This window comes from Colletotrichum lupini, chromosome 8 (genome assembly GCF_023278565.1).
Source record: "Colletotrichum lupini chromosome 8, complete sequence".
Classification (NCBI taxonomy): Eukaryota; Fungi; Ascomycota; class Sordariomycetes; order Glomerellales; family Glomerellaceae; genus Colletotrichum; species Colletotrichum lupini.
Genome location: NC_064681.1, coordinates 1252586 through 1264724, shown reverse-complemented (window position 1 = coordinate 1264724; position 12139 = coordinate 1252586). Strand labels below are relative to the sequence as shown.

The 12139-nt window shown below is 52.4% G+C and overlaps 2 protein-coding genes across 2 annotated transcripts; one reads left to right on the top strand and one right to left on the bottom strand.

The window, feature by feature from the left end:
* Window positions 1-1131: 1131 nt before the first annotated feature.
* CLUP02_14858 (Exo70 exocyst complex subunit) lies at window positions 1132-6582 on the top strand (the record flags this gene model as incomplete). Its single annotated transcript, XM_049293784.1, has 16 exons — window positions 1132-1175; window positions 1240-1260; window positions 1341-1365; window positions 1429-1542; window positions 1602-1684; window positions 1748-1969; window positions 2065-2534; window positions 2584-2933; window positions 3004-3257; window positions 3325-3780; window positions 3849-3947; window positions 4019-4048; window positions 4133-4186; window positions 4238-4373; window positions 4439-4814; window positions 4877-6582. The coding sequence occupies 16 exons, from the start codon at window positions 1132-1134 to the stop codon at window positions 6580-6582; spliced, it is 4440 nt and encodes a 1479-aa protein (XP_049150930.1).
* A 434-nt stretch (window positions 6583-7016) lies between these two features.
* CLUP02_14857 (endonuclease/Exonuclease/phosphatase) lies at window positions 7017-10739 on the bottom strand (the record flags this gene model as incomplete). The annotated part of the gene is made up of 3 exons (XM_049293783.1): window positions 7017-7765; window positions 7830-9511; window positions 9571-10739. 3 exons carry the CDS (start codon window positions 10737-10739, stop codon window positions 7017-7019), a joined length of 3600 nt encoding a protein of 1199 aa, XP_049150929.1.
* Window positions 10740-12139: the final 1400 nt, after the last annotated feature.

Here is a 12139-nt window from a genome sequence, read left to right as displayed (position 1 = left end):
GATGAATCAATCATATTGTTGAAGATAAGCCGAGAATGATCCGTCGCGCGCTCAGCTTGCATTTGGACAGAGATAGGTAGGTAATCACAGCTTTTTCCTAACCCCGCGTTGCTTCAGAGTTCGAGAATCTGGCCTTCTTCCCACGACGGTTGGCCCCAAAATGCAGCTCTCTATTGCGGCACCATCACAGTATGAGGAGTTGTTTCCCAGCCACGGCCAAACTAGGTACCCGGTTTCCGGCACGCCATCATCGTCCCGTCGTTACTCGACTCGCACCTATTGCGGGCAATCATCCTGGCAACTGAGCTGCCGCTACCACCATGACGATATCAGCTCACCCTTCGCATCTTACGCCTTGCACATTTCGGACCACTCCAGATGCCTAGAACATCTCGGCTTCTCACATACCCTATCCACGGGAGGCCGATAACACCCGTATCAATGCTGTGCCTTCCTTGCGCATAACACGTTACCTCGACGATGTCCTTCGCCGAGCAAAAGTATCTGTCCTTATTACAGGATTGGACTTGCCATTTTCAATGACGGCCGGCTGACGGGACACCCGCCGAATCGTAGAATAATTACAGACTTGCCACCAAATAATCTCAGCCACGTACCCAGGACCCGACAGTCTGGGCCACCCTGGCAAGCCAGGCTCCCACAGGCTTCGTGCAGATACGAAGCAGAATCTCTGGTGCCCACTTATGTCAATATCGTTTAATACAACGTCTGCTGTCAAACGTTGGCCATCCGCTTGGTGGTCGTCAAGCTCGTGAACTGATTTCACTCTATTGACTGAGTGTACGAATAATGGAATCCCTTGAGACTCTAAGGTTCTCTAACCTCCGGTAAGCACGTGTCCATTTATAGCCGATCGGCAACAATAGGCCAAGGGAGGTGTCTTGTACCTTGCAGTGCTGTTCATCGCCGAATACGGCACCAGGCGGATAGCGCGCGATGCTTTGCCAACATGGGTTGCATCTTGCAAGCCCAGTCGGTCGCCTCTGTAAAGGATCTCTTCCTCCATTGCTGGGCTCAAGTTCGGGCTTTATCTCACTAGTGACGAGTCACATCCGCCAACCCTTGTCACTCCCAGCCGGCTCTGTATGCATACAGGGGTAGAGTGCGAAAATGAGAATCCAAGGGGGCCGGGCATCGTCGGGTGAGACGAGGGTGTAAAGATATCGCCGATGCGCTTACCTCGTACGTGAAGTTCACAATGCAACGACGCCTGTATAGTTGCCACTTTGCCAGCTACCTGTACACACTTACGGCGGGAGGAAACTTCTCGCGACGAGAGCGTCTATGGCCCGTACTAACTAGTCTTGGGAACGGGATAGTGACACCGAAATGACCGGCCCGAAAGTATGTCGGCATCCCGATGAGGGGTGACACGACATCGGAATGATCCGACACTGTTACTGTTAGCTGCTCCACCTTCGTGGGTCCGGTCTCTTTCAACGGATACTCGCAGCTTGCGAAGACACTGGGAAACCCAGGGGCTTATCGATGGGTGAAATTTTTCAGAACGCCGTTGGACTGGTTCACAAGGAGATCTTCTTGCATCTTCTATTCTATTTGAAGTGCTAGGTTGGCACCAGAAGTGTCATCTGATGCACGTCGGTTCGCGGCTATCCGTTTTCGTACTGGAGCGGCAGGACGCATCGAGAGAGAGCACCGTTGGGTAAGCCGATGGTGTGCCTCCGTCTCGACGGGGGCGGAGCACTGTGCTCACGACCGGGGACAGATCAAGCTATCACGGCTCGCTTGGTCGGGGGTATTTGCCTCGGTGGAAGGCTTCCGTCATGGTTCTCCAAGTTGTATCGCTCACCTACTCCGAACTCTATTCTCCATGTCCACGCCCCCTCTCCACACCACGGTGGATGCGCCAATGCGTCCCCCTCCTCCCACGACGGGGTCTTGGTACGCTACCTTGGACCCTAGTGCAGAAAGGCGGACTCGATCCTAGGTTCGGCTTGCCGATATCTTACACATTATTAATTGCAGATACAGAAGCAACTGTGAAGAGGAGCTTCGTGAGATGGGAGGTGAACAGTATTAAAGGCTCGACGCGAACCTTGGCCTGCCTGTGTTGTCTTCTGCTTACACCGCTCTAATCCCTTTATCATCCAGATCTTGCTTACGGACCTCTACCAATACGCCGTGCCTCAACGTATATCGTGCCTCACTCGCAATGGTTCTCAAACCCCTGGATACCATAGAGTTCACTGATGCGAGCCACTCACCAGTGCTCCATCGAGATCTACGGGGTCAGTTCGCACGCATCGTTGGCGGTGAAGGTCACCACTATGTTGTAGAAGGCGGCAGGAAACTCTTTGACGCTTCTGGAGGCGCTGCCGTCGCTTGTATCGGTCATGGTGACAAGAGAGTGGCAGACGCTATGGTGAGGCAGATCAATAGCATCGCATATAGTCCTTCGACATTCTTCACAACCCCCACCTGCGAGAAACTTTGCCAATTCCTCGTCGATTCGACCGGCGGTCGGATGTCACGAGCCTATCTAGTCAGCAGTGGTATGTTGGATCAACTCCGTCAGTACCGATTGATTGCTAACCATGTCAGGGTCCGAGGCTATGGAGGCAGCGATGAAGCTTGCAAGGCAATTCTTCCTAGAGAAGGATACGCCAGAACCGCAGAGGCATCTGTTCATTGCTCGAGAAAGGTCTTACCATGGAACAACTCTCGGCGCACTCTCTATGGGTGGTCACGTTTCTCGTCGAGCCAACTTTACGCCGATGCTCCTCGACAATATCGTTTCTCATGTGTCTCCATGTTACGAGTACAGAGGCAAAGCGCCTGGGGAATCAGATGACTCATATGTGGCCCGTCTTGCCCAGGAGCTTGACGATGAGTTTACCCGGGTAGGACCCGGGAACGTGTGCGCTTTTGTAGCAGAACCAGTTGTTGGGGCCGTAAGACGATCTGCCAAAGAAGCGCAAAGTAGCGTCAGTCATGATGAGGTCGACTGACATTTCTGCATAGGCTCTGGGTTGTGTCCCATCAGTGAGCGGATATTTTAAGGCTGTTAAGGCAGTTTGCGATCGACATGGTGCTCTACTTATTATGGATGAGGTCATGAGCGGCATGGGCCGCTCTGGGACTCTTCATGCTTGGGAGGGTGAAGGGGTAGTACCCGATATCCAGACTATTGGCAAGGGCCTAGCCGGGGGTTACCAGCCGATTGCCGGCGTCCTAGTCAACAAGGGAGTAGCTGATGTGTTGGAGAGGGGTTCCAGGTGAGGTCCATGAGGTGGTGTCTGGGAGTGTCCCGATGGTGAAAGGGGCCACACTGACGCAGTACAGTTGCTTCGTTCATGGACACACATATCAAGGTCACCCTATTGCATGCGCAGCAGCACTCGAAGTACAGCATATCATTGAGTCGGATGGTCTCCTAGTCAACGTACGAGCCATGGGCCAATTGCTTTCAGAACTCTTGAGAGGGGGCCTCAAGGACGAGCCTTGCGTGGGAGATGTCCGCGGCAAGGGACTCTTTTGGGGCATCGAGTTTGTGCGGGATAAGGTGAGCAAGGAACCTTGGCCCAGAGAAGCACAGGTGGCAACGGAGATGAGCGATCTTGGGCGCACCGAGGAATACGGCATTGTGGTTTACCCTGGTGCGGGAACTATGGACGGCGTTCTAGGCGATCACATCATTGTGGCGCCACCGTATACTGTGACACGGAGCGACGTTGAGTTCATTGCCGACACGGTGGTGAAGCTGATCAAGGGATACTTCGCAAGACTGAAGCAGTCTGAGTCAGCAGTCTGATTGACTTGGTCGTTGTTGCTGCTACGGATTCTGCGAATCATGTGCACTCTGCGAGAGCAGAAAGGAAAGACTTCTATGGCAACGTACGATACCCCACATGGGTACTGAATGATAATACAGAGGAACTGGATGAAGGTATTGAAATTCAACGCCGGTCATGAGAGAAGTCGATGTGAAACAAGTCGCGACGCATGGTGATCTCGTGGACCTTCTTTGGAGTTGCAGAGGTGAAGTCAAGTACGGAAACTCGATAAGGTATCGGGGCCTCGGAGGCATGAAAGGGCGGCACTCCAAACATGGGATGACATAATCCATCCCAACTGTTCATCCAACCCCCAGGTTCCTGAACTTACTTGCTCTCAACACACAGGCGACAGCATATCAGAACCACACGTACCTCATCTGATCAGCTTGCGCGCATTCGGGTGCGTCTGACACAGCCAGTGCCTGCAAGAGTACAACGCGCCTTCCCTTTACCGTCCCACTCCCGCACCAAGCTCTCGCCCCGCCCGTCCAGCCGCCTGCCAATGTATCCTCGAAGACCACTCGACCTTCTTTGAGCCAGCCATCTCACGATCTCGTGGGTAATCCTTCCTAAGGCACGCGGAATTGAACACCGGTGACGCGATATTACAATTTCGGCAGTCGTTACTTCGTCCGGTTCTCGACCTCCCACGACTCCCACAGCGCTTGACGACGGTCCGGTCCTACACTTCAATTCCCTGCGGTCTCCAATTCCGACACTCCTTGCTTCACCACGCTTGGCCGCAACTTGCAAGTGCTATAGCAGTATCAGCTGATAGGACGCACACCATGTCTGTCGGGCCGGCGACCAGTCGCCATGCCGACGAAGAAGCTCGTGCAGAGGTTGATGTGCTCAACTCGCGACTCGAGAAGACGGCTCAATTGACCAAGAAGATCCAAGCATGCATGGGAAGGTTGGAGTCCACCGGCAAGAGCGTCAAAGAAGTAGCAGGTCCTCTCAGTGGAGAAACGAAGAAGCTCCAGGTCTTGAGCAACAGTAAGTCTATTCTCGCTCATGCCTAGCAGGGCTTCAGCTGACATTAGCTCCCTCACTCGCAGACATCGATTCTGTCCTCGCAGCCATCGAACGCCTCCGTCAGCCCGCCGATAGTAAGAATGACGAAGAACAGATCATACGTGCCGGCCCGGACAAGGCTGGTCTTTCCAACTACCTCGCCTCAATCAAGCGCCTCTCCAAGTCACTTGAAAACATGCAGGCCTCCAACCTCCGGGCAAACCAACAGACAATGGCTGAGCTTGTCCGCTTAATCAAGTCAGGCAACTCTCAACTCGAGGGCCATTTCGACAGACTGTTGCGAGGAGAAACCCCACGATCGATTGAACCGCTACATTACATCACCAAAGACATGCCATTCCCTGTACTGTCACAAGACAAGGTGACACGCCTCGGCCTAGTCAACTCGTACATCTCAAGCACCCATCGCCAGAATGCTGGTGCTGGTGCTGCCCCACAAGATTCGGCCATTGCCAAGATTTATGCTGAAGTACGAGGGCCCTATCTTTCTTCTACCTTGGCCAACCTGGCTGCTGCCAGCGTCAACACGACGAAGAAGAAAAACCCCGACGCCATCTACCGCGCAGGCACCAATGGCATCGGTACATACGCGCAGGCCATGGAAGGCGCGTTTTTGGCCGAGTACGACAACATCTGCAGCATCTTCACCCGTGAAGATTGGGGCCCCCTTTTCCAAGCCACGTGCCAGAGCGCTATGGCCGAACTTGCACGTACTCTTCGCGAACTGAACAACCACATCAAGGGGCATTTGGACACAGACTGCTACCTCGCCTACGAGATCACCGAGATCATGTCTGGTCTCTCGAGCAACCTGGAGACGCGTACAGGCGAGCTAAAGTCTTCACTTGCCTCAGCCCTTAGGCCTGTGCGAGAGACTGCGAAGCTTTCATTGGGAGAGCTGTTGGATGACACGAAACGAAAGATTGCTGGCATGCAGACACTTCCACAAGACGGTGCACCGATACCCGTTGTATCGGCCACAATGCAGCGATTGCAGACCATGGTCGAATTCCTGCGGCCTGTCTCCAGTATCATGTTCTCTCTAGGCGACGGAGGATGGAGGTCGAATGCTGCAGCCGATGGACGATCGACCGACGCAATCCCCAGTCTTGCTTCCTTTGATATTGGCGCAGACGGAAAAGAAATCTTCTCACACTACTGCTCAGACACAGTCGAGATGCTCATGGCAGGACTGGACTCGAAGGCCAAGATGGTCCTCAAGGGTGGCCGAGCTGTCATCGGCGTCTTCCTAGCTAACAGCGTTGTCATCATTGAACGAATGATTCGCGATTCTGACCTTGCGCCACTCCTTGAGGGTCGGATGAGCATGCTAGACCAATGGCGCAAGAAAGCAACAGGCATGTACACGATGGATTGCAAAGAGGTCTCAACACACTTGTTCGATGTCATCCACACGAGCAAAGCAAGACCTCAGTCCGGACAGGCTGATTCTGCCTCAATTCTCAAGGGCCTTAGCAGCAAGGACAAGGATAACATCAAGAGCAAGTTCCAGGCATTCAACGCCTCCTTTGATGAGATGGTGAGCCGGCACAAGACGTACAACATGGAAAGGGAGGTGCGCCAGATGCTTGCAAGAGATATTCAGCAGATGCTCGAACCCCTTTACAACCGGTTCTGGGACCGTTACCACGAGGTTGACAAGGGCAAGGGCAAATATGTCAAATACGACAAGTCTGCTATTGCCGCTGTCTTCATGACGCTCTATTGAAAGGACCTTGTGTATCCTTACATGTCACCCGCTGAGTTATTCACGGTTGCGGTTTCTGGCTGGTTTATCGGCCATTCATTTATTTAGCATTGTTCTGGAAGTTTGGCAGGGCGTTTCGGTGGCGGATACCAAGTCATGGATTGGCAATGCTTCTCGTACATTCAAAACATTATACTGCATCTCACCTCTCGTTCCGAAGATGAATCGGAGCGGCCTTGGTGTTAGCATTTTCAACTATATCAGCGTACAATGAGAAGGCACAGAGCTTTATGAGGAACACGAAAGGCCTTGACAAGTATGGTTATTTTCTGCCGAAGGCAGCTTTGACTAACGATGCCACTATTCACACGAAGGGTTTACATTGTGTAGGAAGCACCATATCCATATGTCCCCGAATCTGGCTACCGGCTTCAGCACAAGCTCAGGCGCCAAAATCAAGTCTTTTTGAAGAGCAAATCGATGCGCTCTGACCTGTGCCACACAATCACCCCGTCGCTGCCGCGCTTGAACCACAAGATTCGATGCTGAGGGATGAACTCCTCGTGCGTCTGTTCGCTCTTCCAGGCCGACAGTGCCTTCTCCTGTGGTCCCAGGAATCTGTCCTCGTACCCGATGACGTAGTCATTGCTGTCAATATCGGGATCCCATCGCAGTCGGTTCAGCACATCAAGCGCCGTGCGAAACTTGCCTATCCCCTCGGGCTTCGGATTGGCTGTTCCTGAGCGCTGTTTCGCTGCTTTTGCCTTCTTGCTCAGCTTTCCGGCGGCGAGCCTCTCTTGCGCGGCCAATTCTTCCTCATTCTCGTCCTCGGTGTCATCCTCGTCTTCTGTATCCGAATCGTCATCGCCGTCGATGTACACACCCCATTCGCGATCATCCAATCGCAAATTTCCTAGCTCATTCGTCTTTACAATGCTCGCGCAGAACCATGATGTAGTGGAATCGAAGTACTTCTCGTCACTCAGAATCATCTTCTCAAACTGCTGCAAAACAGCCCTGAGATTGCTTTGTGCAACTTCCAGGTCGCCCCGTCCTGGCTTCTCGTCCGGTTCCATCCATTCCAGACCGACGAGGTAAGAGCCTTGATAATCGCCTTGGGTGTTTTGGGGATCGCACGTAGATGCGTCGACAAATCTCGCGGGCCAAATTCTCGCCGAAAGCTGCGGGACTCTTCTGTTGATATCTATGGGTGTTGTCAGCAAACAAGCAGCACGTAGAAATGGGGACAGGGTTCGCAGGCTACTTACCGACAAGGAGAGAGGCACATCGAGACTCCAGCCAGCCAATGAGCCTACTTCCACGCTCTAGAGATGCCCCCCAGTAATGTACACGCAAGTCCACAAAGGACCGGAACGACGTGAGAAAGTTCGCGGCGCTAGGCGTCATGACGTTATCTCGGCCGGGCTCTAGCACCGGTAGCAACGATTCCCAGGTTGCTCCGTCAGCAGATAGCAACTTGTTAGCTTGGCGGAGTTCTGTTGAGATAATCTTGACGGTCGGGACGGAGGCGTTGAGTGCCGTATTAAGCGTTGGCGAGTGCCACCCGAGCAAGACCAGGGCTTCTCTGCTTGTTCGATGATATCTAAGGTTCTTGTGGAAGAATGGATCGAATACCATGTCCTTTAGCCAGTCAAACCGCGCATAATGCTCGAAGAAGGTCGTAATGATATCAGCAGCAGAAACGGTGCCGCCATTGTGTACAAGCACCTTGCAGACATTAACCAACATGACGGTCAAGTGGATGCCCCCAAGATACCCAAACTTGGCAGCGTAGATTCCGCGCGCCTTGGCCCAAGTCTTGATAGCTTGGTAGCTCAACCGGAACTGGGCCAAGTCTGGAACGGATCGCTGGAGATAGAATAGATCTCTCGCGGGCTTCAGCTTCAGCAGTGTCTGGGCAGACAAGCTGAAGGCTGGATCTGACGCGGGACGCTTCAGAACGTCAGGCCACTCGTCCGCGATGTTGGGTGCCTGGCAATACTGGAGATCGCATCTCACGCCGAGAACCTCCACCTCGAGCATTGTGCCGGTCTTGGCTTTGACTTTCCTTAGAAGCCGAATACCAGGGATACCTGCTTTTTTCAGTCTTTGCCTGGTCAGAGTGAAGAAGACACGGGGACTGATGGATCCGATGAAGAAGCAGTCGATATCGGAGTTCCTGGACCACGTGCCTAAACCATAGGATCCTACGGGGACGAGCACAATTGTCGGACGGCCTCGTTTGTTGTCCACGAGTGGCTGGTCGGACTCGATTAAAATTTGACGAAGCAATTGAACAGCCTCATTCCGAGCTGTCTCATCCTCCGCCGAGGGAAACACCTCATGATTCTCCAGGCACTTAGTAAGTTCTGTGGTATCTGACAAACCGTCTGGCGCTCTCTTAATATTGATAGGAATCGCCCGCGCATCGCTGGCGGCATCTTTTGCGTGAGAGCGCTGCAATAGACATCGAACACCCCAGTGATCACTCGGGTACAGGGGCTCTTGTCCGGTCTCGCTGTCGCCAGTGACGAAGCCGAACATGTTGAAGCGAGATATCTGGAAAGAGCAGGTGCCCTTGACCAAGATGCGGTCGTACCGTTGGGGTCGGTTACCCAATCCGGTACCAACCATCTTGCTGGCGTGGGGGTTTGCAGTAGGGTCAAAAGTTGCTCCTTGCTCGCCCTCGAACATCTGGTTGAGGTCCCCTTTGAAGTTATCACTCACGCCGGCTTCGATGCGCGAGACCATCCATACGTCGAGGAGTTCGGCCTTTGCCAAAGTTGTTTCGATGCTTCGGAGGACATTCTCTGTCTGGACCGTGATGGCCCCCTTTCTGACGGCGGCGTCGATAGTGTAGGAAGATGTTGTGATATTGAAATCACCCGCGATGATCCATTGATGCGAAGCGTATTTGGACTTGAGGTGACTTAGTAATACCTGGAGTTCTCTAAAGAGGACATTTTAGTACAGGTAGAAGATCAGGTCAGGCGGTATTCTATAGCTAACCTTTCCTTTGTAACCACAGCGCCGTCTGTCAGACCATGGCTCAGGTGACAAGTTGCCAGTACTAAAGGAGAAGTAGGTTCCTCTCCTTCGCTGTGTGCCAGATCACCGAAGCTGATTACGCATGATCCCTTGTGCGGGCGTAGGAAGGGAAGATACTCCCATGAAAATGGGTGCTTGCTGAGGACCACATGATTGAGTATGCTGGGTAATGGACCTGCATTGGGGTCGTCAGGAGACCCGTGGGAGGCATTGGGGTACAATTTGCGAATTCTGTCGTCATTGAGTAAGAATGGTAAGAAGTCGTCCGTCACTTCTTGGAGTACCAAGATGTCTGCAACGGCATTTCGTGCGAGTAGGTTGTCAATGATGACGGGGTATCTGCTACGAGATGGGGGCCATTCGAACTCTGCCAAAACGTTCCAGCTGGCGACGATGAGGTTCTCCACTGCCTTGATCTCTGGGTGATGTGAATATGTGTTTGAAGAGGCCGGCCGCCACCCCAACTCCTGGCTGGAGAATCTCCATGATTGCTGAGGGATAACGGCAGAGGCCAACTTAGGAGATAATCCAAACGAATCATCGCATTGACTAAGCGAAGGCGAAACAAGGTCAATGAGACCCCAGAGGCTCATTTGACCGGAAGAAAGACGAACTAGAACGGCCAGTTGGGTTACCTCCCAACTGACCGGTTGTAGGCGTCGTAGCTTCCCAAGGAGGAAACTGAGTTTAGATGGTCCTGCCGTATCCTCGCACTGAGCAATCGTCATGTGCATGTGGTATGGAGCAAGGCGCGTCTGGCCGATAGCCGTGAGAACCGTGGTGCGTAAAGAAGCAAGGCGACGAGTCCTCTTTTCGTCCTTGTCACACAGAAACAGAGTGCTGCCGTGCTTATTCTCAAAATAGTCTGGTGAGTCGAGGGAAAGGGGTATGCTAGCAAGATCACCAGTCTCCTGAAGAGCCTTGAGGGAATTGACAATGGCATCGGATGCTTGATGCAGAGACTCCGAATCTGCAGACCTCGTGAATGGGTAAACGAGGTTGACGTGAGGTGGCCATTTTGCGTAGGCCTTGTCATTTTGGAAACGAAGACGGTCAATTGATGGCCACTGTTCCCTTGGTGGAATGAGGCAAAGAGCCGTGTCGTGTGTGGATGAGACGCTGAACTCCATGGGCGTTGGTCTCTTGGTTTCCGTAATGGCTTTGATTGCCAGTAGTTTTCGTAAAAGGATAGATGTGTAGATAGTGAATGGTTTGAAATGCCGCGAGCCCAATCTGATAGGAAAGGAGTAGAATTCTTGTGTCGATTGGTAATGGGCCCAGCGGGATTATACGAGGATGCTATGTGTACTCGACGATCGAGATTGCCTACATGTAATAAAAAGGAACAAGACTTGCGATGGCTTTTGTATTGAGCGGCCCAAGTGAGAAACTCGACTCTTCCAGCCAGAGGCAAGGTCCGTGTAAGTGTAGGTGTGTATGCTTACTGCGTAGATGTGCAGGCTGAGTCCAACATGGCAATTGAATCAAACCGATTCTTGGCCGCATCCCATTGGTGTATTCAGTATGGAACGAGACTGGCTACCCCTGCAATTATACGATAGCTTTCCCATTTACGGAGCACGCATTACTGTGGGAATGTCTTCATTGAGTAACCGGGGCTAAGGCTAAGGTAATTGCGGGGAGTGGGAGTCACTGGCCGAGTGTGTCACTGCGTCGGGCAGTCTCGTCCCGCTTTCCACTCACCTCTACCATGCATCCGTTTGCCGAGACTTTTGGTCTCGATGCGCTGACTAGGAGGTAAGCATATGGGTTGATCCCAAGTCAATGGATCGAAAAACTGGGATCGCAAATTTGCCCATGTCCCGGAGCGTCAAGACTACTGTAGGTACCTGTTCGGAAGGGCCTAAGAGGCGCAGGCGGCAGGTCTGGGGCGATGCGGGGCGGTGACTCACTGTCGTCGGTTGTTCCATCCGAAAGAGGCAAGCTGCATGAGACCCTGCCAATTTGCCAATTGCTGCTTCCTTGCAAGCCCTCTCTGCCTTACCACACCTGCCCCGTATGTACATAGTAACGCTTTATCGTTAACCTCGTACTTGGCGTAGAATGAGGCTCATATCAGCTAAATACCATGGCAAGACTTGCCAAGTTATGCATCTACTGCGAGGATACTCACTGGTAAAAAAAAAAAAACTTGATCAAAACCAATCTCATGTCACTGCGCGCGTGTCTTTCTTGCACTCGTTAACCTTCTCTTTCTTTTTCTCACTTTCTGCCTTCTGCCTAATGAACATTCATATAGCTATCTTGAAAATTTCCCAAATAGAAGTATCCTGAAAGTGCCAAACAAAATCGATGCCGGAGCCTGTTATTCAGTTCTAATTTTGACTTACTGCATTCGACTTTGTACAGCATCAAGTTAGACCGCGAGAACTAATCACAGATCAGCCATTCTTAGGCAATGCAGTACACAATCTCCATATGGCTCAAACGCCAAATTTGGGTATCATCATTCATACAAAATCGCACTCAATTCCCCGGCCAAGCGAGATATCATGCGTCACGACTCCTG